Source organism: Chinchilla lanigera, unplaced genomic scaffold (assembly GCF_000276665.1).
Source record: "Chinchilla lanigera isolate Chin_1 unplaced genomic scaffold, ChiLan1.0 scaffold00090, whole genome shotgun sequence".
Taxonomy (NCBI): domain Eukaryota; kingdom Metazoa; phylum Chordata; class Mammalia; order Rodentia; family Chinchillidae; genus Chinchilla; species Chinchilla lanigera.
In genome coordinates this window covers 3097766-3125275 of record NW_004955491.1, presented here as the reverse complement: position 1 = coordinate 3125275, position 27510 = coordinate 3097766, and the positions used below count along the sequence as shown (strand labels likewise).

Here is a 27510-nt window from a genome sequence, read left to right as displayed (position 1 = left end):
CCATGTGCCTGTGATTTGGTTCTCTGTAATCTCCTCCATCCTAACCTGGATCCCGGGCAGAAGTAGAGATGCTATCCCTTATGCCTTCTCTAGGTTTGGCATTTGCCAATTTCTTCCCTCCCCACACACATTTGTTATTAGTGGGTATTGACTGTACACATTAATGGGTTGCACTGTGGCAGATTTGTGCAATGTCCTTTTCATCATTCACTAGGGAAGTAGGGTCCTAAGGGTTGTGTCTTTTGCATCAAGGTTAATAGTACCTTTCACACATGATAGCAATTAAGGAGAAAGTGTGAAATGAATGGATAAAAACGTGAATGAAGAGGAATTGAGAAATGTCATGTACATGTACCAATTGCCCAAGATGAGTGTAATCATAACATACTACAGATATGTATCGATAAAAAATAAAAGAAAGAATGGATGAAGAACATATCTTTTCAACTTTTTCTGACTCTCTAATCTTTCTGCTGTAGTTTCAGAAGTATGATATGGTCATTCCTGCCTCCTATCTTCTGCTTATAGCTTTGCATTGCCTGTTTGATCTTTCCCTGTTGTTTTCAGCATATGAGGCTAAAGTTTTCATAAAGCCTAATGACTTCCTTTTTGAATCCTTTGCAGCCCACAGTAATTTTCCTATGGAAATCATCACCTGGATTTGTCTAATGAGCACATGCTTACTATCGTTTTAACACTTCTTATGAAGTTTCCTCCTTCGTTGTTGAATTTGCATATTTCCTGGGAGAAGAATCTACTCTAAACCTTTCGGTTTCTCATTCCATAGACTAGTACCAGTGCCCTGACCCTCATAGGATATTAACAAATGTCCTTTGAGTCAATGAACTATCATTGTTATGTACAATGAACTTTCTTCTGCGTATGTGCCATTTCTAACATTATGAATGTCACTTTTTCCTCTCTAATATTCAAATGTCTAAAGTTTCAAGAAAAAAGAAAAACAATTCACTTTCATGTCATGTCTATTTACCCAGAGGGAGTCTTTGTGGAAGTGTGACCATGAAAATAATTTTCATGTTGATGTAGCCTTCCTGGAATTGTGCCAAAGAAGCAGAGATCATTAAACTACCAGAATAAAAGTTTAATAGGTACCACTTGTTGAAGGAAAACAAAGTTAATCCCATAAACAAATGTTGTATGTGCTTAGAGGGATTATCCTTATTATAAGTGTAGGTGATGGTCTACTTTTTAAAAATCTGTTTGTTGATTAAGACCCTGCTTTCCAATATTGCAATTAGTTTGTCAGAATTGATTACAGACTCATTTTTCAACACTGCTCCAAAAATCCTACATAAATTCCCCTTCCATCTGCATTCTTCCCTTGTTCATGCAACATTCTAGCTAATGCACACAGAATGTGGTAAGCAAAATGAGATTCAGGCTGTAATAAGCTCCTCAATGGATTCACAAGCACAGATGACAAAGTACCTCTACTAGAGCAATGGGTGCAGTCAGAATTTTAGACAATCCTCCTTAAAAATATCAGCTTGCTGCTTGCCCAAGACTAATTTCTGGACAGAGTAGACTTAACCACACAATGAAAAACAAAAAAAAAGATTCAGCCAACTAACGCAAAAAAATGTGGCAATTCTAATTCTCTGTAATTGCTTTTCCTAGCATAGAAATCATAAATCTATGCCTCTTGTTCCTCTCTTCTCAGGTTATAGATTATTTAACTACCACAGAAAAATACTTCAAACAAAACGTCATTGTAACTGCTATCATCAATACACACTACTCTTTAGTTTTTCACCCCTGAGTTTTATTTTAATGGCAGTTTTAAAGTGTCCCATTCTGATGAACCAGAGAGTGATGTGAGTTTTGTCTTTCTTCTCCCTGCTTCTCTCCCTTCCCATGCCCCTCCCCCATTATTGGGGTTGCAAACATTTCCCTAGTAGGAAGCAAATGGAAAAAGTGAAGGTTACTTCTCATTTTTTGAAAGTCCAACTGGGAGAACAGTACAAGTCTTCAGTATGTTGGGTGTAATGAAATTCAGTGAAGATAGAAGTCATTAAAAAGACATATAGTGTGCCCATTTTAATTAACTGAAAACCCTGTGTAATATAAATTCAAAGAGTCATCTGTTGGAGACAATTGCTGGGGAGTCTTGATAGAAGCCAGTTGGTTGGAAGTCTATAGTCCCCATCTTCCACCCTTTCTGATACGTCATTCCTGTAAATTACACCTTCTGTGCTCCGTGGTTAACAAAATCTAGTGATGAATATGAGTGAATACATCTCATTTTTATCTGTCCAAGCTGGTTTTCACAGTTGCCTTGAGCCAACCAGGTGCATGGCTTTGTGTTTGGCTTTGGCCATGTGTCTTTTTAAACCTCTTCATTTGGTCTTACTTAATACCATTTTTTTTCTTTTTCTGTCTCTAGTCAAGGTAGGATGGAAGAAATAAAGACCAGTAGAAAGAAGACAATTATAGTTGGAAGCCATGAATAAAGTTATCCAAAGCGATCCATGCCTGTGTCCGAATCTTTACTCACTAAGCTTATGACCAAAGACTCACCATCTCATACACTACTTTACAACCTGGCCAGAAAACTTCCAAAGCCAAATTGGCTGATACACTGATTCCCTGGAGATAGAGGGGTGAATTAAGATAAAGGAGGATTTGTAACTGGGACCTAGAAATGGAGCCTGTAGAGCCCTAAGTCAACTAAAAGGATAAAGCTTGGCATCCCTGCATTCATTTAAATGTGTCCCTTATTATCTTAAAACTCTGGGACAGATGTGTGCTCAACTCTGCTCCTAGGAGTGATAATTGCTTAAGAAGAGTCTGTAAGGGTTGATTCACCCTATGTTCACCTAGTTTATTCATCCTCCTTCAAGACCAAGGGCACCAGGAAAGAGGAACTAAAGTAATTATAAGGGTTTGCAGGGATACCAAATTTACAATGCCCAATTCTAAACCCCCAGAGCAACACCCAGCTGTCTCTAAACCTACAAGGCCTCCCACATTCTAGGAAAAGTAGAGCCTTGAAAACCACCCCATAATGAGATCACAGCTTCCCTAGAAGCAGTAGCAGTTACCTAGTGATGGAATAGAAGCAATTCCCTTCCAAGCAAGCACAATCATGTAATAGGGACCGAATTACCCCTCAAGCCATGGGCTATGAAACCAGGAATGAGATAATGACTGAATGGCCACCTCAGATAACCCATATAATCTGCTCTTGTGCTTTTGGGAGCAGACCAGTCTGAAGTTCTGCATGGGGTGAGCTCCTCCAGTTACCTTAACTGGAGGCCCTTTCCTATTCTCCTTACTATCTAACTCTGCCTAATAAATCTTCCTGTGATTCTCACTGGCACATCTTGAAATTCTTTCTCTGTGATGAGAGTAAAAAGCTTACTTGGAAGGCCAATTTGAGGTTCCTATCACTTCTTTGGCTGATACACTTAAAAATGTATTTATTATTAAATTTAGCCACAACAGTACAACCAGAAGGATGACTCACAAGAAAAGTTTTGGCAATGAAGAACTGAGTCTCACACATGTTGAGAACATAAAAGAGAAAAAGAAAGGTGGCCTCCTAGCTTCAATTCCTCATCTATCAAGCTGTGAGTACCAGGCCCCATCTGTTACAGAAGGAATGGTGACTGTTGCCTGGAAAGTTCATTCAGGAGAGCAAATTCAATAGGTCCTGAGTATGGTATTGAATCAAAATTTTGCCATGTATCCAAGGCAGAAGATTAGGGAATGGTCAGCTGGCTGGGCAAGTGGGCATGACTTGTCAATCACAGAAATCTAGGATATATTCACAGAAAAACAGTTCCAAGCCCTGCATCTAAGACTAATCAGAAAATGGTATCTTCAGTTCTTCTGTTGTGAGATCAAGCCAGATTTTGATAGCATGCTTGATTTGATGTCAGCCTGAGGAGCAAGGGATAGAAAAGATATTGCTGTTAGCCTCATCACCATTTTGTGCTCATTCGGCAGCCTGCTTTCCCTCTACAGAGCATACTCCTTTTCCTGTCTTTAATAAGGATGTGTCATGCACAGGCACAAATTCCCTATGCAGAATGTGATCATTACGTATATCAAAAGTGTACCATTAGAATTAACTTTAAAAATATAAAACCTCACTATCTTTTGTGTGTTTAGTTTTCAACTCAATGTTTAGGACAGCAAGAACCAAGGAAGTATCTCTAGAAGGAGCCCATAGCACCCCAGAGCCCTGGTAACATATCTACACAAATGAAAAAAGCATTTGTTATAAGAAGTTAATATACGTTAAGACTGATATTTTAAATGTTTTAGAAATTATTTGCTGTTGTTTTAATGTCTCAGGTAATATCAGAAACAAAAAATAAAACTGAATGACTTACTTAAATCTCCCCATAGTTGACATAGCTACATGTTAAAATTGATTATCTTTGTTTCCTTTCTGCTTATCTTCAAACACATGGCTGTTTCTCTGACATTACTTTCAGGCACTAGGCCTTCCTTGGGATTTAAATGTCAAAGCACAGCTATACGCCACACCAAAAGCAAATATAATTTTCTTCTGTCCTAATATATGCAATACATCAAACAATAGGGGTGTTATTGAATCTTAAAATGGTTAAATCACCTTTTCCTCCCTTTGTTTCCACTTGGGGGAGTTATCTTATATAATTTCTCTCCTTTTGTAAAAAATAAAAAATTGCAACTCTAGTATTTTATTTGTACTGAAGTAGGCATGACATATTGAGGCACTGATATAGGGATGGGAAACATCCTGGGCCCTTACCTGCTACTCACTGAAAGCATGAATTGTGTGTTCTGCTGGGACAGTTGGGACTTCAAAAACCTGTGTGTGTGTGTGTGTGTGTGTGACAAACCATGACTTTTTCACTTGGAACTACAGATGTCTAGTCAGTAGCTAAAAGCAGAACAATGCTTGACCTTCATTTTGTATCTTTGTTACTGTAAATCTTGAGTCAAATCTCTTTTCTGTTCTACCTAAGAGTGTGTTGATCATTGAAGGAGAATCCTTCTAAGAACTGGCCAGATAGGTTTGATTAGCCCTGAGTTTACACGGTCCCATCCCCTTCAAAACTTAGACACCAATATAAGAGTTTTCCAGAGACATTCAGTTACACCCAGAAGTCCCCAGCCACTGTCCTAAACTTGTGATCATTTGGATTTCAGGAAAGGAAGAGACCCATATAACTGAGACCTACACTGACAAAGGTAGCCATTTCCTGGGAATGAGACCATCCCTCAGCCATGAGGATTCCAGAGCTATGACACGAGGACTGAGATAATGGCCAGTGTCTTGGTTACTTTTCTCTAGTTGCTGGGACAAAATACCCTACACCCAGAATTAAAGAAGGAAAGGTTGATTTAGCTCACAGCCTGTGGAGGTTTCAGTCCATACTCAGCTGACTCCAAGGCAGGGTGGCACATGGCAGAGGGCAATCATTCATGGTGGCGGAAGATAGCAAAAGCAGCAAGAGGAAAAGGGAGGAGAGGCAGCAAGCAGCCTCTTTCTATCCCTTACATATGCAAACTATCTGCCCCAGGGGGGGTGTAGTGTTCACACCCATAATCCCAGTGGTGGACTATGGATCAATCAAATATCTAGAAGCCTGCCCCATGACTGCATGAGGACTTGGGGGGGACATGCAGATACAAATCATAATGGCCAGCTATCAGCTAGTCCTTGAAAACTGACTTCCTGCCTCTGTTGGAGAGGGTTGGTCTACACCCAAGTCAGAGTGTGCTGCCTCCATCCACCTGAGTGGAATCTGTTCCTAACTTTGTTGTAACTTTCCATGGAAAGCTTTTTTCCCCTGAAATATGTACTTTATTTTAAATTTCCATTTCTACTAAAGCAAGGGTCCATGCTAGCAAGTGATAATACTTAAAAATAAAGGCATTTTGAAGTCACGTTGCAGAGATAACTGATTTGACCTTGGGTTTGCCTGGACTTGTGACACTATGTGACACTTTTTGTTCATTGAACTGAAGTTTCTGTGCCAGACAGAAGATCGTGGTTTCTGTATAAGCAGGAAACTCCTCTCTGGATTCTTTTCTAAAAGAGATCAACTGGTTTTGACAATAGAATTAAAGATCAAGGGGAACCTGGGGCTAGAATCGGAGGTCAAGAAAGATTATACCATGAGCTGTGCACCTAATATTACAAATAATTCTGGCCAGCGTGAGAAACAATATTTGTTTTGTTTTTGGTTTTGGTTTTTCTCTGGTACCGGGAACTGAACTCACGACCTTGCGCTTGCCAGGCAGGCGCTTTTGCCGCTGAGCTAAATCCCCAGCCCCGAGAAACAATATTTGTAAGAAACCTACCAGTAGGCTGATTCATCCTGAATCCACAAAGAACATAACTATTTGCTATACAATGAGATTCAGACTCAGGTAAAGAGACACAGACTCATGTAGGTTAAAGAATTTCAATATGAACTATGAGAAAATAGAAGCCAGATCATGTAACTATTCTTTTCCTATATGTTTAATCTGGTGGTTAGATCTATGACTGAGTAACTTTTGCATAAAAGGTGTTTTTGATAAGTGTTTCCCAAAAGAAAATCCAAATCCTGGGAAATTAGTCCAAGTTCTCAAGTAACCATCAGCTTGCTCTTGTTGCTTTGGAATTAGGCTGAATCTAAAGCCACAATGATGTCAGGAATGAGCCGTATTAGGTTTCAGATGACATAGTTTATGAGCCAGAGGTTTTACCTTCTTGAGCTCTTGTGCATAATTATGTTGAAGTGAAAGTAGAAATTTCCCAGAAGTCTACAGTGTGAGTCATGAAGGAAGTACCTAATGATAAAAGACAAAGTGTTTGCCATTGTAAAAGAAGCCTAGCACAGCTGGACACCAGCCTAATTGATGACCTTAACATTTCTAAAGAAAGAACCAAAAGGCAGTGATCTGCCTGTGGATGTATGAAGGAAAAACAGAAGGAGTCAGACTTCGAGGGGTGCCTTTTACAGCCAGGCAGATCCAGATGGAAGAGACAGAAAATTTAGCACAAATTTTGTCACTGTGGAATATTCACATTTGTGAGACAGGCCTCTGCCTTATTATAGTGGAAATAATTTTGAAATATCTTAAGAGAAAGTGAGTTTTAGTTTAGTTTCCATGCATGTGTTAAACTGACAAATAAAATTACATATATAGTATATAAATGTTCTAAAATATGCATACATTGTGCAATAGCTAAATTGGGGTAGTTAATATATATTTTACTTCATATAGTTTTTTGTGTGGAGAACATTTAAAATTTATTCTCTTGGCAATTTTCAGGAATATAGCACGTTGTTATCGACTGTTGCTACCTGGCTGTACAATTGATCCCTGCGTCTTATTCTAATCTAACATTTCCTACCTTTGACCAGAATTTTCCTGGTCCCCAATCCTAACCCTAAGACTAGTGGACAGTGTTTTACTCTCTCTACCTATGAGTTTAACTTTTTTGGATTCCACGTGTGTGCATGGTCATGTGATATTTGTCTTTCTTGTCTTCCTTATTTCATCTAGAAGAATGTTTTGGTTTAGTTTATGTCTTATCTAATTGTTCTTGTACAGTGACCATCCACACAGTAGAAGAATGACATCAGTCTCAGAGAGGTAAAGGTGCTAGGATGGCTCATTGTCTCTAGATCCCAGACTAGAACAAAATTTAATAAATGTGTGGGCATATTTTTGGCAAGGTAGAATAAAACCATAGACCCTGAAAGCAAATCCCACTTGATATAGCATCTATGAAGTAGAGACAGAGGCAAGATGTGCTGAGACATAGAACTGCCCTAAATTCCTAATCCCTGCCACTTATATACCATAATTAGCTGCAATTTGCATATAGCCCCAAGATGTAGAAGCTACTGTATGCCCTTATCGGGTCTATATAAATGCTGAGTAGTTGGTAGACTAGATGAAGGGGTTAACTACAATAAGGAAAGCAAAGATCATACAGATCGAGAGTCACCGAGTTACTCAGAACTAAGGGCTTTCTCCAGATATAGGACTTTTCATACTAAAACAGAGGCAGGAGATTAGGGTGTGGTTAACTGGATGAGCAAGTAGGCATGACCTGTCAATCACAGAGATCCAGGACACACATGCAGAACAGTTTCTGAGCCCTGTACCTGGGGCCAATCAGACAGTGTGCCTTTCAAATCTTCTGGCACAAAATCAAGCAGGTATTTGATAGCATGGCCTGGATCTGATGTCAGCCTAAAGAAGGAGGCATACAAAAGACCTCTGCCATGAACCTCATGGCCAGTATGAAGTTCCTCAGTGCCTCACTCTCTCTTTGCACAGGGTACTCCTTTTCCTACCTTTAATGAATGTAAAACCTCACTGCTTTTCTCACTTGTCTTATCCAATCCTTTATTCAGGACACCAAGGATCTGGAAAGAGTCTACAAAACCTCAGAATACAGCAACAAAACCAAGACAAATTAGGGTTGGCTGTCACTTTACTCAGCTCCTGGATCGTAAGTCCAGTAGTAGCCAAGTTATATTCCAAAGCCAGGAGGAGCATATGGCAGGGCAGGAAGCAGTCCAGGCACTCTGAGAAGCCTCAGTAAGCCCTTAGTTAACCTCAGGAGAGCCCCTGAGCAGGTCCCACTCCTTCCATTAGGAGATGTCCCGTCAGCTGGCCTTGACTCAAGAACTTCTGAAATGGGACAGCACCCCTCAGAAGGGAATGTGGTCTTTGAGGAAGTTTGAATCCCATATTGGCTGAAAACACACACACACACACACACACACACACACACACACACACACACAAAGGAGAATTATTGTGTTCGAGCATTTAATTTTGCTGCTGATTAGAAATATGGTCTCATAAACAAATGAAGATTAATTTGCTTTTAAGGAAGAACATTACATGCTTTCTTTAAAATCTAAGTTAGAACTATAATTCCAAATCTGCTTTTATAGAAACTTGTGGCTTCCTTCTGGACTGATTTTGTTAATTTTCCAGCACACTCAACTTCATACTGAGGTATCTTGTATTGCATCTGTCCAACTTTTATTCTTGTCCTTCAAGAAAAAAAAAAAATCAAACGGGGTGGATGTTCTTGAAAAGAAAGCCTTGAATTAAAAAATAAATACTGGGTTTGTGATTCTGCACTTCCACCCAAAAATATAATGAATACTTAATTACTAACTTAGCCATAGGATCTAGTCTATTCACAATTTCTCAGGGGGTAATTTTTTAGGCTGTGCTTAAACTGGGGTATTTATTTTTCCTTTCCCACGTTCTATGCTATCTAGAATGTTTGTTTCCTAATATATTTGCACGGACAGAAAAGAATAAAAAAAGATTCTAATTCTAATGAGATATTTTTACTGGAATTTACAGTGCTTTGGAAGACAGGTGCAAATTGTAACAGTTTTGGCCTCTACATGGCTTTGGTCCCCAAATACCAGTCTCTAGGTGATCTCAATGGAATGCAACTTTTTTCTCTTTCAAAGCCATTTCCATGCTTATGAAGTTTGTCCCTCTTGTGTTCTGGTAAAAACATGGCACTGGGTAGATTTTGGATATGGAAGATGGGAAGAGGACAGATGCTTTTGGCTCCAAGAAGAAACAAATATTTAATGCATGCTGATTTCCCTAAATAAGGACTAAGATCTTTTCCTGTAGGAAGCAGTGAAGGGGGCTGCTTGGGGTACACTTCCTGACCATAAAGCTCTATGCATCCTGAGTGATTTTAAACCAATGTGGTGGAAGGGAAGAGGCCACATGCGCATTAGGAAAACAGAAACTTTCCCAGGACCTGCACAGCCCCCTCCCACTTATTCCCCAGGAGCCAGAGCTGTGTCACTCCAGGGCTGCGTCACTTGCTGCTTGTGCCTGTGACAAAAAGAACACATCTCTCTGGCTGCAGTGAAGCTGGGAAGGCCAGCCTGAGGCTCCAAATGGAAACCACAACTTGCAGAATGGACTTCATGATCACTTACAAAACAGGTTAATCTTGCTAGGCCACATGTGCCCACCGCCACTTTTGTAAGCCCTGCTGTGACACCAGTGCCTTCCTACCCAGATGAGACCACGGCAAGCAAGTTAAACAGTAACCACATGGATTCAAAAGTTCTAAGGACAGCGCTGCAAGTTTCCCAAATTCTGACTGATGCGTGCAGGACTTTCCATGACTGATTCCAGGCCCATCATGCTTCCTTGCCTCTTTGCTGCCTCCCCTCCCTCCCTCCTGCACTTTGAAATGGCTGATGAGCTTCTGTGGCTCTTCCTGAGGGAGAGAAGGTACCTGAACTTGACCTGCATTCTAGGAGTGTTTCTGGAAGTTCCTGGTCTTAAGTCTTCACACCAGCACCAAAGTCAGATAAAATGGTTGAGAACTGAATATAGGTCAGGCGCCCAAAGATATTTGGCTTCCAGGATCCAGTGATGTAAAGGCAATATTGAAGTAGGAAATTAAGGAAAAAACAGACAACCATCTAGGCTGAGTGCATCAAACTTCATAAAAACCCATAGCTAACAGGTTGACTGAGAGGCTTCCCCTGCAAAAAAGGATCTGTACAAATCACAGGAGCCAAAAGGATATTGAGCTTATGTGGACCAATAGGAAAAGTACAATTTTCTGTCCTTTATTTGCATATGGACACAGCCAACGAAAAGACACTTCCTGATTTACATCTGGTGAGAAACCAGGCATACTTTTTGATAGGACAGTTTATAGTTGCCAAGGTGTCAAGTGAATTTTTGATAGCACAAATGTTTCAGTGACTTATGTGCATGCGAGGCAAGCCGACTGGGAAATTTTGGATTGAAAAGACTCTTCCCTCTTCTCCTCATGGTGCTCTGATTTTTTATTTGGCCTGCTCTTGCCCCGTAGGGTGTACTTCTTTTCTACTTGCAGTAAGTGTACACCCTTGCTGTTTTATCTGTGTGTCTTGGCCAACTATCTTCTTGTCTTTGCTACTTACATTTCCGATGGACGGTTCCCTCTCACACATTTTCCTTTCCCACTCCCTTAGGTTAATCCTGAGTTCCTGCTGTCCCCATCTGAGGAAATGGCAGCTCCTTCTTCCCAGATGTTCTCACCAAATCATGCAGCTGTGCCCTCATTGCCTGCCTTTTCCTCACACCCTCCGCCTAACCCGTCATGAAATCCTACTCATTCTGCCTCCTAAATACATTTAGACTTGACCCACTTCCCTTCCCCTGTGCCACTCCTTGGAGGAAGGCTACTGGCACCTCTCTCTGGGTGATAAATGAGAACATCCCTCTAATTAGACTTCCTGCTGCCTCCTTTTCTCTCCCCACAGCCCCATTCATCCCTTTTAAAATGCAAACTACATGGCATCTTTGCTCTACTCAGAACGCTGCAGTGCCTCCCCAAGGCCCTCAGAATGAAAGCAAAATCCTCACCACAAGCTACGTGTCCCTAGGACCTGGCCTCTAGGACCACTCTGATCTCCTTTCCTGCTACTCTTGCTGCCCTTCCAAGCCACACCCTGGCTTCTCTGCTGCATCTCTGGCAGGAGAGTTAACTATGATCTCTGCCTGGAGTGATTTTTGGCCAAATCATGAATTTCTTTTTAGGTCTTTCACTGTTTTTTCAATGAAGCTTAGTCTGGCCAACACTGCAAACACCAATCCAACATTTCAGTCTTATGGCCTGCCAGTCCTCCATGTGTGGCTCTAATTTTCTCTTCTTTTTCCTATATCATTTATTCCTTCTAATGTACTGTATTCTTTACTTTTTACTATATTTGCCATTTTGCATCTGCCCTTCCTTCCTTTACCCTGGAATGTGAGCATCAGATATTCACAAAACTTTGTTCTGTTCAATAGTCCATCTCTACTACCTAGAACAGTACCTGTTGCCTTAGCATGCATTTAGCACCTAAGAATCAAGTGCCTAATTCTGTAGCTCGGTACATTTGCTGTTTCCTTGATTCATTGCTATGTTAAGAGTCCAGAAAGCAAACTCATAAGCAAAACAAGCTATGTGAACATGCACACACAAAGAAAGAAAAGGAAGTAAAAATCACAGGGTATTCCAGTGTGACAGACAGAAAAACTCTTTTAGAATCATCTTCTCCCAACTATCTCCCTACGTCCTACTCATCAAATCCTTGCAGCTGCTCCTATTATCTCTAAATACATTATAAAAAGCAAGCCTGTAGTAGCTGTTATTTTTTTTATCCTATGTTCTCATTTATCATTTTTTCCTTAAAAATAACTCTCCAATCAAGCTGGAATTTGAAAGCAGAAAAGTAAAGTAAGAAAAAGTAGGCTTCTTTAGAGAATACTTTAACTGGTAGATACTGGGCAACTGTGATGTTTCTGTTAGTAAGGAGATGTGCTACAGTGTATGCGCACATGTTCTTAGAGATTATCTGGATGGGCCAGTACTAGAAAAGGACATGCATGAAATGCAGATTAAGGGACATAGTGCTACGAAGTTTTCAATGGAATTGAAAGTCAATGGAGTTAATAAGATCATGTATCATATATAGAAAGATACAGCACTTCACTCCTTAAGATTTTAAACTAGGAACATTTTAAATGAAGAAGGAGATGAAGCTCACCTATTGATATTTAACATGCAGAAACTGGTGCCCTGAAAACAATAGTACAGGCAGAAAATGGTGTTCATGATGGGTTTAGCAAACATGTAGAATATGTTAGAGGAAACTTCTTCCCCATAGATAATCTAGGTTGGCATTCTAAAGGATAGGAGACAGTACATCTTTTTCTGCCTTGTGACAGTAGACTGGGCAACATGGAAATCCTTGAGCTCGACTAATTTGGAAAAAGATATTTACACAACCATTTGAAATTCATGTTTTCTCTCCTGCATGTTCCTCACATTGGTTTCCTTACAGGGCGAGGGGCAGGAGTGTTGCAATCAGCTTCTCTTCCTTTACCAAAATCTCACTTACTCTTCTTCGAGCTAACTTACTACTATTGGCATTAGAGTAAAACAAAATCTCACTTCTTTGGCAACAAATAATTCGCATGTAATGGCCACAGGGTGTACTTTCTGAAGTAAATTGGCAATACAAAATGCAGCCTGATTACAAAGCTGAATGAGGTGACCGGAGCACTACTGACAGGACTTACTGTCTTACTAAAGTTACTGACATGAAAAGAAGACTATTACTAAAATTTTTCACTGTACTGTATAACTATTACAAAGAAAGCCAACTATCTGGTATAGGTAACAAATATTAAATGTTTGGACAGATATTTAATACCAGAAAAATAGTCTCTAAAATATCCATTTCTCAGCTTTTCTAATAACTGCTACCACATGTTTCAGGTAGAAATAACAACTAATACATTATTAATGGATCAAAAATTAGGAGTATATTTCAACTAGAATTGTTCACAATTCTGTTTAAATATAAACTGCTTAGGCTATTACTACCCATATTCTTCTATATGTAATAGAAAATAAACTGTTTGTTCTATCTTTGTCTTAAAAACATACTTAGGCTTGAAAGAAATATATTTTTATAAAATAAAGTAGACTGTAATTTACCTTTCACATGAACATCATTTCATTAAGATTGTGTGGAAGCAAACTTACTTCATACTAGAATATTTTACCATAAGATTTTTTATCATAAAATATTTTATCATAAGATTTATTTTTATGTCTTTAAATGACTCCCTTAGAATCTCCACTTATGATTAATACTGACTTACGGTCTGCATTTTCTGGGGGGCAAACTGAATAGAAGGGCTATCTTATTTGCATTAAAGATTTTAATGAACTTTTGTCTTCCAAATAAAAAAATTAATGAAACTATGTTTTTTTCAGAGTAAGATAGTCCTTCCTCAAAAGATTTGAAAACAGCTTAGAAGATCATGTTCATTCATTAGGTTAACTTCATCTCTTAGTTAGATATAGTCTCTTTATAGGCAAAATATCCCATACTGAAAATTTTTAATGTTGTAAAAAGGGCATTTTTAGAAGTATGCTGTTAGTATGTGCAGCATAATTATAATATTTCATATGGAAATTGTATCTTTCTACCCTGTGAGAATTCAATTACAGTCTTTATGAAAAGCTTTTTGGCAGATTGGCAAAAACTAATAAAAATTAGCTTCTGTAATAGTTCTATATGTGTATGTTGCAAGGAGAATCAATTATTCTAAGTTATCTGTGTCAGTAAATCACCATTTGCAAACTAACACCTTGTAATATTTCTTTTCCTTCAGAAAATATCTTTGGAGGGTACAATATAGTGATACTGGGTCATGACCCAGATAAAGAGAGAAGGAACACTTCTGCTGTGGGCACAGGAAGCAAAACTACGGTCAGGGTCCTACTATCACTGCTGTTGTTTGCAAAACTATTTGTACAATCCTCGTGTTCACTAAAGGTGGATGAAATAATACATCACCATGCTGGAGCATCATATATTCTATGTAAATGTTGCCACCGTTAATTTCAGTGCAATTGACAATTCCCAACCAGTTAGTTTTTGCTGTTGTTGTTTCTTTCCTTTGGGTGTTTTGCTTCTCCTGGCATGAATTTGTAGAGTCTGGACACCTCAGGGTAGGAAGAACAGCCTGCTTACCTGTCTATGATGGCACACATGTCAATGCTGACATTGGCAAAACTTCCTGGCTTTCTCTGTGCCACTTCATATAAATTGACAAGCTGATCATCCACTTGGATGAGCTGCATGCATCCTTGGAATGAAGGCTGGAGAACAGAGTGACTTGAGTTGCTCTTCTGGTTCAGAAAACCTAGGAAACAGAAGAAATGGGAATTGTAAAACTGCTGTCCAGTATGCTTCCCTAAAATTCTTGTGGATATTTAACCTGGTCTCAGACATCATAGCCGGTTGCTATGTTTCTTTATTCTTCTTTATTCATGTTGTGTTTATCATAGAGGAGTTGAAGTCTCTTGAGAATGTGAGCTTATTTCAGAGGAAGAAGTTAGAGTTAATTCTACGGGATTACCAGTTGAATTTCTGTGTCTGTGATCTGCTGTCTTCCCAATTTTTTCTCTGATATTTTTCTCAACATGTCTGAGGCTCATTGTTAGATAGCTGTTATGTCTTGGGTCTGGATGTCCCTTCAAAGCCTCGTGCAGTCATAGGTGGGGCTTTTCAGAGGTGTCTGGATCTAGGATGTGTGATGCTGAGATTAAGTATGTGACCCTGGGATCAAGGGTTTGTGATTACTAATTAGTCCACTGATAAGGTTGGCATACTTCTAGGTTTGGATAATAGGAGGGCCCACCCTAGATGTGGGTGGTACCACTCAAGGCGCAGGTAGCCTGGATGGATATAAAGAGACAGAAAGAAGGCTGGCTTTTGCTGCTTCAGAGGCCTTCTCCCTGTCCTGCTTTGCCATAAACTGTTTCTCCTCTGCACTGTTCTCTGCGGGATACCCTGCCTTGGAGCCAGTCAAACACGGACTGAAACCTCTACAGACTGTGAGCTAAAATAAACTTTTCCCTTCCTCCTTTTACTTTGAATTTTAAGAGGAATTTTGTCTCAGCGATGACAAATTGTTTAAGACAATATCCTAGCCTGACCCTGCCCTAGTGATGAAGACACAGAACTTGAATTTCCTCTCAACTGCCTGATTTCCTGTCTCTTCCACTTTCCTGTCTCTTCCACTTTCAAAACATTCTTCCATTTTCTTAAGACTTCAGCTGTGAAAATCAGAACTTCCTACCATTAGTAGTAAGAGTAACCTTTTAATGGGTCAATACTGAACTCAATTCAAAGAGATATTTGCATCACAAATGATTTCTCAATTTATAAAATCCAAAGGAACATGCAAAGACAAAATCAGGCATAAATGAAGTACTCTGCTTTGAATACCCATCTTAGAAAAGGTATCTGATACGGTACAGCTGTATAAATGATAACAGATGGAGTAAAATGTAACAGAGAGGAACAAGGAAAATAAAGCCTATAGTAAATATCGCTACTGATTGTATTAGAAAATAGAATGCACATATACCAGGCATGAAATCATACAGTAAAAGTTTTATTGCTAAACAAGTTCAAAATATTAGCACCAATCAATTACTATTAAGCTTTTTTCAATAGAAAAATGTAGTACTTTCCATGCATCAAGAATTTGTAGGCCATAAGGGAATGACATTTCTAGATCTCAAAATCTTCTTGTTTTTATATTGTTCCTCTTATCAAATTTGCCTACTGGGCAAATTTAAACTGCATCAATTAGCATGTTCAGAAATTTGAAGTTATTAAGAAATTAACTTCATCTAATATTTTATCTGTAGCAAAAGCCAATTTATACAGAAGGGATTCGAATGAACATATGCCATTTAAAAGGATAAAAGTAAATTTTCAATGAAAATAGAAATTGACCATTAAGAGATTTTTAAATGATCCTATTCTTTTTGACCAGTGCACGTCTCTATTGTAGTGCAGTGTGATTAAAATTCTCTTTTTTCTCACTTCATTAATGAGTTATAATATTTAAAACCTAGTAATTGTCATCTGAACCTCCTTAAAGATCTAATCACAGAGATATATTCTGTATTCTATCAATGCAGCAGTGTATAAAAATAGGATTACATTCAAATTAACTTTACTGATTCAAAAATTAGAGGCTCTATTTCAATATGAATACATGATTTATGTATATGTGTGTGTGTGTGCTTTTTTTCTAAGCCACATTTTTTATTTGCATTGACTTAGCCCTTTAGGAAAATGCTGATCTTGGATAAGTGGCCTATTTAGAATAGTTGTATGCACACATATGATTTTCAATTGTCTAATCAAGATAAAACTGAATGGGATGTAATGTCTAAACTTAGCAGAGAGAAAACACCCAGCTGTAACTTTATTGACCACTCATAATAAGACTATCATTTAGTGCTGCTTTTGTGAATTCTTGGAAGTCTCTAAATATCCCCACTAACTCTGAAAGATTTCAAAATGAGTGGCTCTACTTCTGAGAACAAGAGCTTCTCTGAGGCAAAGCAGCTGCATAAAAACACTGATCACAACAAATTGGGTATAATTAACTTCATAAAACAAGACTTCATCAGTCACTCATAACAATGAGTGTTTGGGTTTGATACTTTCAGTTTGATGTCCTCATGGCCTTTCATTTTTTGACACGAGCCGTAGTCTAGGAAAAGATGATGATAGGAGAAAATACTACATATCCAGTAAAATTTAGGTTTTTCTTTTTCTCCTCTGAGATTGCCCTTGAAATTCCTCCAGGGTTTCCTTTGATCCTTGCCTACTGGTGTCTGCACCCTTCCAGCCCCCTGTCACCATGAATTAAGGCCGTGCCTGGATAAGAATGGAAAGCTGACCAACTGGTGGTGGTAGTAGTGATTTCCAAGGCTGGTTTTCAACGTGGGTTGTGTGATTTTCTCTCGGGAAAGTCACAACCGTGCCATGACTGTGAGTAGGTTTGTGGAGAGGCTGTGAGAGGTAAAGAAACATTATCATGGTTGTCAGTTTACTGGAAGAGAGTTGCACAACTCTCTTGCAAGTGTTATTATACAACTATAGCTAATTAATAAATAAGTTGATACTGGAAGATAAGTTTAACAGAAACCTAAAAATAGGACTGCCCCCTCCCTGTTCGTGTGCAGGAATGCCGATGCTTACAATACCCTCCGAGAAGGGTAAGATCAGCGGAGAGCTAAACAAACAAAAAAATTACATATCAGGGTCTAAGACTGTGTTCCTTCTTAATCTTTTACATTTTCTTGAACCCTGGATTAGTGATTGCTACACTGTGTTGTTTTACTAATGAAAATGGGACCCTCTGGGGCTGGGGATTTAGCTCAGCGGCACAGTGCCTGCCTCACAAGTGCAAGGTCGTGAGTTTGATTTCTGGTAACGGAAACAAAACAAAACAAAACAAACCCACAACAACAAAAAAATGGGACCGTCTGGACTCCTAATGCTCTTGATCCCTTGAGATGGGAGCCCCCGTGATCCCCCTTACTTGGAAATTTTTCTCTTTCTCCTTTATTCCTCATCATACCCCCTAGGTCAGTTTGCATGTTGACTCCCACGTAATAAAGGGTTTGGGATGTGAAAATAAGCTGTATATGCATTTAAGGAACTGTCGGCCATGAGCCTGATCATTCTTGTGAAGGTAATCAGCAATGGCTTGAAGGAAGGTATGAAAAATATTATTGGAAAAGGGAGAAAATTGGGTGCTTGCTATGTTATGGGGAAAATTTAGCAAAATTACTACGATAATATACAAAGAAATGAAATCCTTAATAAATTGTATAATGTAGCTGAGACCCTTCCAGGCAATGTACTGAAAGTACTTTATCTTCTTTGTAGGTACTATATCTTCTTTCTGCATGTGCTAAAAAAGAAAGCAAAGAGAAAAAAGCTAAAGAAAACCTGATAAATATAAAGAAGCTATGACTTGATGGATTTTAGTATAAAATGTTTTCTCAATTATAGCATATCCAGATGGTAAAAAATAATTAAGAAAAATCTTCCAGGCAAAGATCAAATACTTGGAAAACGTGATCTAATGATGATAAGAAGATATGACTAGAAATTTTAAGCTAAGATTTGAGAAAGACATTAGATTACATTTTAGAAAACAATTTAGTGAGACAAAAGATGCTCAAAAAGCTTACCTGTGTGCATCATAAAGCCTATCATTAAACAATAAAAGTTTTCCTTCTGTAGATCAGAAACTTGAGGAGACAGGGTTTCTGATCACTGTTTTTATGCAAAAAATAACTATCTTTATGTGAGTATGAATGTCTGTTTTTATTAGGTGCAATAAACTTCCATAACATTCATAGAAATCCCATCTATTTTTAAGGGAACTATATTAGCAATACCATCAGCTTGTAGGAAAAGGACAGAAATGATACAAAATAGACCTTTGACCTCCCAACTTCCTATGGGCATGAATTTACCTAGCTCTAAATATATATTACCTCTTATTAAAAAAAAGGAACAGGTTTCAGAATAGCAGAGCTAAGACTCTGAAGTGCAGAGCTAAGCATCATAGAGAATCATTTCTTAGAAACAGAAAGACTGAGTCCTAATGAACAAATTGCCAGTGTGCCCAACTGGATTTCAGAACTGATGGACCAGTGTGCTTCTTCACCCCTTGGAACCAGACACCCTAAACCATTTCCTCCACACAAATCCTACTACTCTGCATTGGCTGCATGGGTAGCATAAACATCATCACAGGCCTTCAGATTGCAAGGAACTGTACTTGAGTAGCTGCACTTGAGAAATAACCCACATGCTTCATTTCCTCTTGGGACTCCCTCGGAGCTTCATCTGGGCTAATTTGACTTGAAGAAAAGGCCCTGAGTTCCAAGCAGATGTTCTAGTGGAATGTAATTTTGAAAACCTTTTGGGACAGGAGCATGTACCTCACACATGGAAGAGATGTGAATCTTTGTGTTTGACAGGGTGAAATCAGCAATCAGTCTCCAAGATGGTCATAAATCTTCACATTGTGATTCATACTTTACATACATGCTAGTATTAATGCCTTGTGTAGCTCTCTCTTACATTAAATCATTGCTGATGTGCAATGCATAGATTATTACAGAAGTCACAGAGTTAGTTCACTTCCATGATCAAATAATAAAAGTTATTAGAGGCTGCACCTTGTTTTTTTGATCACTTGCTCTAGGAAAGCTAGTTCTGGTGCCGTGAGAAGTCTTTAAGTCTTCTGATGGGAAGGGACCCATGTGCAGAGGAACTAAAGCGTATCACAGGAGACAGCCAGCCCTGAGTGAAAGGTATGAAAGTAGAGCCCCTACCCTAATCAAACCTACAGACAGTAGCCCCAGAAAACATATAACTATGACCTTATCAGAACTGGCCATCTCAGCTGATCCTGAATTATTGACTTTTTACAGAAATGAAAAAGATTATAAATGATTGCTGTTTTGAGTCACTCTGATTGAGGTAATTGTCATGCAATGATAGATAGATTAAAATGGATGACTGTTATAAATTATAAGGACCAATCTGCCACCACTTTCTCAAATAGTTTTTAAGAAGAAGAAGTCAAATATTTACAGAAAATATTACTTCTAATCAGGTCTGCAAAACAAAAAGACTGGTACAATATAGACAATTTCCTTATAAGTAACAATAAGTTAAAAATGTTGTATCTTTGATAATAAAATTCCAGGTCATCTAACTCCTTTTGAACCAGAGAAGAACGTACTATTTTCTGTTTTGTTTTTGTTATGGACCAGTAAAAATTTAATTTCAGTAAAAATACTAGTGTGTTAGTATCTGTGGTGCTTTTAGGCTCTGCTCCACAGCACAGGATTTAACTGTCCAGTAGACTAACAGTAGGGTTGTTTAGAGGTACAAACTTGCAGGTAGGATTTTGAGGGTCAGAAATGCATAGATATAAAATGGAAATAGAACTTAAAAACTGTCAAGTGAATAGAAAATTTGTATAAATTAAAGAGGCAAAACTCTTATATGTTTTGATTTAGAGCCTTAATTTATACCTAGGAATTCAGGATATAAAATAGAGTATTTATACATGGGCTATTGTTATGGGGTTCTCTAAGCTGACAGTGTGTCATATCAACCACAGTCAATGGTCACCTTGTCTCCATTGTATCTCACTCATATCAGTAAGCTGAGGAACTGTACCTTCTATAGTATCATTGTCATTATGTTACTTTATGTTTGCAATTTTTGTTTCAAGACTTAGCATATAAAAACTTGATTTCTGATTTGAAATTAACTCACTATGTTAGCCCTCTTGCTGCCAAATGGGAATTCACCAATGGTTGTTGTATTGCATATTGTCTCCAAATTAGTTGTTCAGATTACCAGATATAAACGTGCAAAACTGCTCAAAAAGAAAAAGAAATAGGCATTAACTGTTCCTTTCAATATACCATTAGACTTCAGCAGTACAGTTATCCCAGCTAGCCTTGTATATAGATCAGTGAAAACATGTTGACATTTGTTTTGACATCCAAATGCCAGTCTAAGTTGTTGTAAATTATAATGCTAATTTGATGGAACAGAAAAAACAAACAGGAAGTAAGGTTGGAAACTTCAGATGTCTGAAACCGTGTACACATGAGATTTCTTTATTTGCATTTATTTCATAGTTGTGACGTTGGGAAATCATAGAGAGGCTTGGGAATACTGCAGGATGTCTACAATGATTTGCTCTCTTCAGTATAATCTTTGAAGACTGTACAATGTCTCCTAATCTCCACTGTTTAGTCTATACTTTTGAATAACACAGTCACAAATCCACCGACGTCAGGAGGAAAAGAGCCTCAAGCAATCAGAGAATTAGAGCAGAGCAGGCAGTGACTCAGTGGTAGCACTGGAAGGCGCATGAGGACACCATGGGAAATGCCCAGCAGGTGCAACTGGGGATTGACTGAGCAAATAAACACATTCAGAAGATCAGAAGCCTGGTCTCCATGTCAGAAGGAAGACACAAACGTGGAATGCAGGAAAGTATGCAGGAGCTCTGTGGGGGCTTTGGTGGGAATTGAATCCAACTGTGTGAACTTGTTCTTTACTGTCTCTGTAGATGGACATACAAATGCCCATAGGTGGAACTATGGCAGTGGTCAGCACATAGATGGTTCCTTTTACCCACTGGGGAGCAGGTTCACCTCAGAGACAACAGACAGTCCTATAAACCAGATCTTGGCTTCCCTGCTGATTAAATCCAGGATGCCTTAGGGAAAAAACAGGTTTCCTGGCCGCATGAGGGTGAGTGCAATGTGATTCTGGAATATTTTGCTGTATCATAAAGAAATATTCAAGGAATAACAATGTCATGTCAGAATGACACAGGAACTAACTTGAAATGGCTTTGGCTGCCCAATTTGGGACAATTTTGTACAATTTGAGTGCAAAATGAATAATGTGAACATCCAAAATATATTTTGAATATCAATGGAAAGATGGAAAGGGAAGAAAAGATTAAGAAAAAACTGTTGCAGACTCACATCTCTTTGAATAAAATCAGAACTCATGTGTCTGCTTGTGTAAGAATAAGTAAATGAGGAAGAATATTAGAAAGCTTTTCATATAGGACTTTGCTAACTAATAAATGCAAAGAAATATAGAAATAGGAAAACCACACTTTGGCAAATATTTAGGCAGGAAGTTATCAACTGATACTTAAAGAAGCATGTAGAAATTAGAAGCACAACATGGTCTCAAAGTATTTCCTTAAACATACAGTATTTATTAATTTCAAGAGCAAAACAGTCCTTTATAGGTGATCAAGGTCAACTCAGTAATAGGAGCCATTGACAATGAAGACCATCACATGGCTCGCAATGAGGAGAACAGAATGTGGCTTTGCAGGGTGCAGTGGTGCACACCTGAATCCCAGCACTCTAGGAGGATGAGCCAGGGGGATTGCAAGTTCAAGTCCAACCTGGGCAACTCTGGTACTTAGAGTGTCCCTGTCTCACCATAAAAAATTAAAAGAGAAAGGGCTAAGAATGTAGCTTAGTATGAAAGCCCTTGTTTTTAAAACTCCAGTACTATAAAACAAAACACCCGCACACAACACAAAAACAAAAAAACAGAGAAACCAAACTAACAAAACTAACAATAAAAATGGCCTTATAGTACTCCTGCCAATAAACTGTGTATGAAATGGATTTGGTCACGAAGAAACAGTAAACAAACACAAACCGAGAGACAGTCTATGGATGATAAGATATACAGGAATAGTAAGGTTGAGAAATCAAGAAATAACTGAGGATTGAGTTCCTTTGCTTCCAGTTGGTAGACACTGGAGAGGCAGGACCACACGTGTGATGTGTACTCAGATACAGGGACATTACTGAATACTGAAAAAATTGGAACATGGCATTTGCTGAAGTCAGTATTAGTGCCTTTTGTATTCTTTAAAAATACTTCGCTTAAGCCTTTATGCTCTCATTTAAATGGCATATTGGCTAAGAATTCTAACACTCAGGAACCTTATTTTGGATTACATTTTTTTCCACATTAATCTGCAGTCAGTGCCGATGGATTTTCAATGAAATTGTTTTTCCTTTTTTTTTTTTTTTTTTTCTTTTTTTTGGTACTGGGGATCGAACTCAGGACCTTACACTTGCCAGGCAGGCACTTATGCCACTGAAAATTGTTTTTCCTAAGAGCACCGAACAACACCTTCCAGTCTTTCTTCTACTAGAGCTCTCCATGGCATTTGGCACTTGATCATCATATACAGATTTTATTTTATCAAGTCAGGATGGCTTTTGTGGCTTTAAAATACAGACTGTTCTGATTTGTAACTTCTGTTCAAGCTTAAATTCATATTCTTCCCAGCCAGATTTATACATGGAGAGGTTCTCAAGCTTAAAAACATTAGGATACATGCAAACACACAGACCATATGTCCTTTTAATTTAAGTATTAAAACAGTATCAACCATACAAGCAAGTAAAAATTATATACAACCCCTTTATCCCCACAACACATACTTTAGAAATGAACCTCATTTTGAATTGTTTGCTTCATATTTTTATGTATCTACTTTGCTAGTTCTCTAAGCTTAGGATGTCCAACCTTGATCACCGTTTCAGTCACACTCTTCTCTTTGTTGGACCTCAGGAAAATCAACCTTTTTCTGCCCAGAATTCTTCCTTCTTGGCAGTCTTTCTTTCTTTCTTTCTTTCTTTCTTTTTCTTTCTTATCTTTTTTCTTTTTTTCTCTTTCTTTTTCTTTTTCTTTCTTTCTTTCTTTCTTTCTTTCTTTCTTTCTTTCTTTCTTTCTTTCTTTCTTTCCTTTCTTTCTTCCCTCCTTCCTTCCTTCTTTCCTTCCTTCCTTCTTTCCTTCCTTCCTTCCTTCCTTCCTTCCTTCCTTCCTTCCTTCCTGGCTGATGTCCTTATCATTTAGGTCAGCACAAATATCACTTTTTGAGGGGATTCTTCTCAGACTGCTCTATTTAAAACAATTCTCTCCATTTTCTCACTCTAGTCCTTCAGCTATTTATTTCCTGTTACAGAATTTGTCACGACTTCTATATCAGGATTTGTTCATTGCTCATGTACGTGTGTGTGTTTTGAGTATTTTTTTTCTATTCCAGTATATTCATTTCATAAAATAAGGGATTTCTCCTGTATCTTTTAAAAAGGTTAATTGAAATAAAATTCACCTATTTTAAAATTCACCAGCTTATTTATCATAAAATGATCCATGAGTTATATGGAGGATGTTTAAGATACAAGGTGTTTATTATGCTTTAAGAAAAAGCCCTTTACAAAATAACCTACATCAGCATGTAAATTTTATGCACATCTCTGCCTTTGTTAGGGAATGATCAAGTGAATGAGCATGTCTGGATTTTCTTTCTGACATAAAATGGCATTTAATTAACAAATCTTCACTTCTGTCAGGTTGCTGATTCAGTGACCCACTGGGGATCACTCTATTTTCCTGTCTTATCTAGAATTTGTCAGTAAAGCTCAGTTAGATGAAATGGGATGGATTTTACAGGGAAAGTTCGTAGTTGTCTCTGACTCTGTCCACTGACCCTATGTAATGCACAGAGAAAGAAATGTCTGCAAAGTCTCTGGGTCTTCTGACTGAGCAACTGGATGGATGCTTGTGCCTTTATCTATGGAAAGTACACTGGGGGAGCCTTGGATTTATAAGGAGAGGGAAGAAAAGGGGCTGGAGAAGAATAAGAAAGATTGGATGAACCCAGAGCTGGACTTTAAAGTATTCACAGGGGATCTAAGATAAAAATATTCACTTCACACTGAGCATACACAGATAGTTAGGTGAGAGACTGGGACCTGAGCGAGATTTAAGAGTCATTGTACTATGATAGCAGAAGACTTTGCCTGAAGACATTGTGTGGTTCACTCAACCCAAAAAAAAAGGCAAAACCAGATTTTTAGAAATCATCTAGGTGACAGAAATACAGGAGGAAAATCATAAGGAAACTGAAAGTGTAGTAACAACAACTGAACTAAGAAAGGATAGGCAGGTGGTAAAGGAGTGATCATCAGTTCCAAAGATGTTAGAATCCACAATACATAGATACTTTGGGTTTGCCTTGGGTTTACCAGTTAGACACTTAGGAGGACCGTGGATAAGAGCAGCAGAGTTTAAGTATAGTAGAAATGAGTGAAGAGATAGCCTCCTGGTCTGAGCCCTCTATTATCAAATAATAGGTTACTAATGAAAAGATACCTTCTTTGGAGGTAATTGTTCATTTCCTAATTTAAATGATGTAAATTATTGAACAATTTAGAGCATTTTTTCAAATTTAGTAAGCTACATATATTTATCATATTAATGTGTCTTTTTCATTTATAATGAATGAATACATTTTGTCTTTATTAATTTTTGGTTGTTTATAAATCACTTTAATTTCTTGTTACTTTATCTGGAAAAAGCAACAAATTAGGGTACGCCAGCATAAGACATTGCGATGAAAGATTAGTAAGACCATATCTGTCAAGCACTTTGAAGATTCTGGCACATGACACGTACCAAGGAGACTCAGCATCACCTCCTCACCATCACCACCATTATTTCTACTGTTATGAATGCCTTAGGATAGCAATTGAAATCCTTTGTGCGTTTACTAAACATCGGTATATTGTTTTTGCCCTCATGAATGCTACTGTTCTCAGAGGGAGATAAGTTTCCCAAGGATGAATACAGTTGTATTAAAAGTAGGTCAGTTCTCAGCTCTTTGAGTAAATAAAATGGCAGTGTTAGAAGAGTTTGAGATGAAGGACACCCTTTTTGCTTGATAGCTTCTCTTTGTAGCACGTTCGTTAGGTTTTTCTCTCTACTTTTCGGCTCTATCATCCCGGTCTCATACACTGGTTTCTTCCTTGTGTGTGAGTATGGAAATTCCTCAAAGCTCATCTGGGGCCATGGCTGTTTTCCAAACTGACAGCTTTACTATTGATCGTGTGAAGATGTCTCTAATCATTTTTCCATCTCAGAAGACTGACACATCCAACATTTCTTTGACTTCTTCATTCTTATGTTTCACACATGTCAAAAACTCAAGTAATATTTTCCTTGTCTCCGCTGACATTATTCACAGCTCCTGTGTCACCTCTTCATGTGTCCTCGGAGTCCCCTTGATTGCACAGGTTGGGATGAATGGCATGATGTCTTCTCACATTTGGAAACATTTTGTACTTGCAAGATTGGTTTCTTACCTCACTTAACGCAAGAGAGAAAATAGTTTCTTAGACTCATAAATGTTGGCCTTTGAAAGCCTGGGTATTTTCTGAATACTTTCTTTGGCTTTATATTAGTAAATTCACAGGGAAAAATGTGAAGTCTGAATGTAAACTAAAGTCTTTATGAAGATCTGCATTATGATGCTAGGAACAGTCCAGCCTAGTAGAAAATGAAGCATAGTTTCTTTTTAGCTTTGGGATGCTTCTGACTGCCTCTTGATATTCTGGAAATTATTTTCAAAGACAAAGCCAGACTGTGAGGTTCTATGCAAGATGGTGCTCTGAAACCATCAAGGCAGGAGTCACCTTGATACTGGCTCTAAATTTATAGAATTGGCTTTTGCCTTTGTTACTCTGTCTTGGTTACTTTTCTCTCATTGCTGGGACAAAATAGCTGACACCAAAAATTAAGGAAGGCAAAGTTTATTTAGCTCACAGATGGTGGAGGTTTCAGTCCATGCTCAGCTGGCTCCAAGGTAGAGGGACACATGGCAGAGGGCAACAGTTCATGGTGGTGAAAGACAGCAAGAGCAACAAGAGCAAAAGGGAAGAGAAGGGGCAAGCAGCCTCTTTCCCTCCCTTACATATGCAAACTATCTGCTCCAGGGCGGGTGTAGCACTCACACCATAATCCCAGCTTTGGATCATGAATCAGTCATAAACTCTAGAGGCCTGCCTCATGACTGCATGAGGCTTTGGGAGGACATCCAGACACAAACCATAACACACTCCAACATTTTTTCTGCCTTATCTTGGCTTGGATGCTTAGGAAGGTGCTTGGGTTGAATTGCTTTTTCCTCTTCTTTCTTTTCTTCTTTCTTATGATTGTTGCTATTGTTACGATTACTATCCCCAATGTGTCCTTTTGAGACTTTCCAATATTCCATGCTTGATGTAGATAAGATGCCTTTTTATGTTGTGCAATGTTTCCATATTCATCAGTGACACAGGATTTTGGGTAAAACGATGCAAGAATACCTACCAATTTCATTGATCACAAAACCCTTCAATAATAAGAATTTTCTCAAAATACAGACCCTGTATGCTCTAGATCATTTTAAAAATGGCTCTTCATATACAAAAGAATTTTTAAAAATATCAGTCACATTTCAAATTGTTTATTGTAACCTAATCTTCTTGATATGAGATCATTTATTTTAGGATATTTGTTTGTTTTTTGTTTGTTTGTTTGTTGAGACAGAATCTCACTGTGCATTTCAGGCTAACCTCGAATTCATGGCACTCTATAGCTCAGGCTGGCCTTAAATTCATGGAAATTCTCCTGCTTGAGCCTTTTGAATGCTGGGATTACAGGAATGTGTCACCATGTCCAGTTCTTAATTTCATATCTCTAAAAG

The 27510-nt window shown here is 38.3% G+C and overlaps 1 protein-coding gene across 1 annotated transcript in view; it reads right to left on the bottom strand.

Annotated features, from left to right (window-relative positions):
- Cntnap2 (contactin associated protein-like 2) overlaps window positions 1-27510 on the bottom strand; it is a 1999509-nt gene that overhangs the window by 857235 nt on the left and 1114764 nt on the right. Inside the window, exon 10 of the mRNA XM_005404887.2 lies at window positions 14547-14718. Within this exon, the coding sequence (XP_005404944.1) occupies window positions 14547-14718 (172 nt within the window). The remainder of the gene's footprint in view (window positions 1-14546; window positions 14719-27510) is intronic.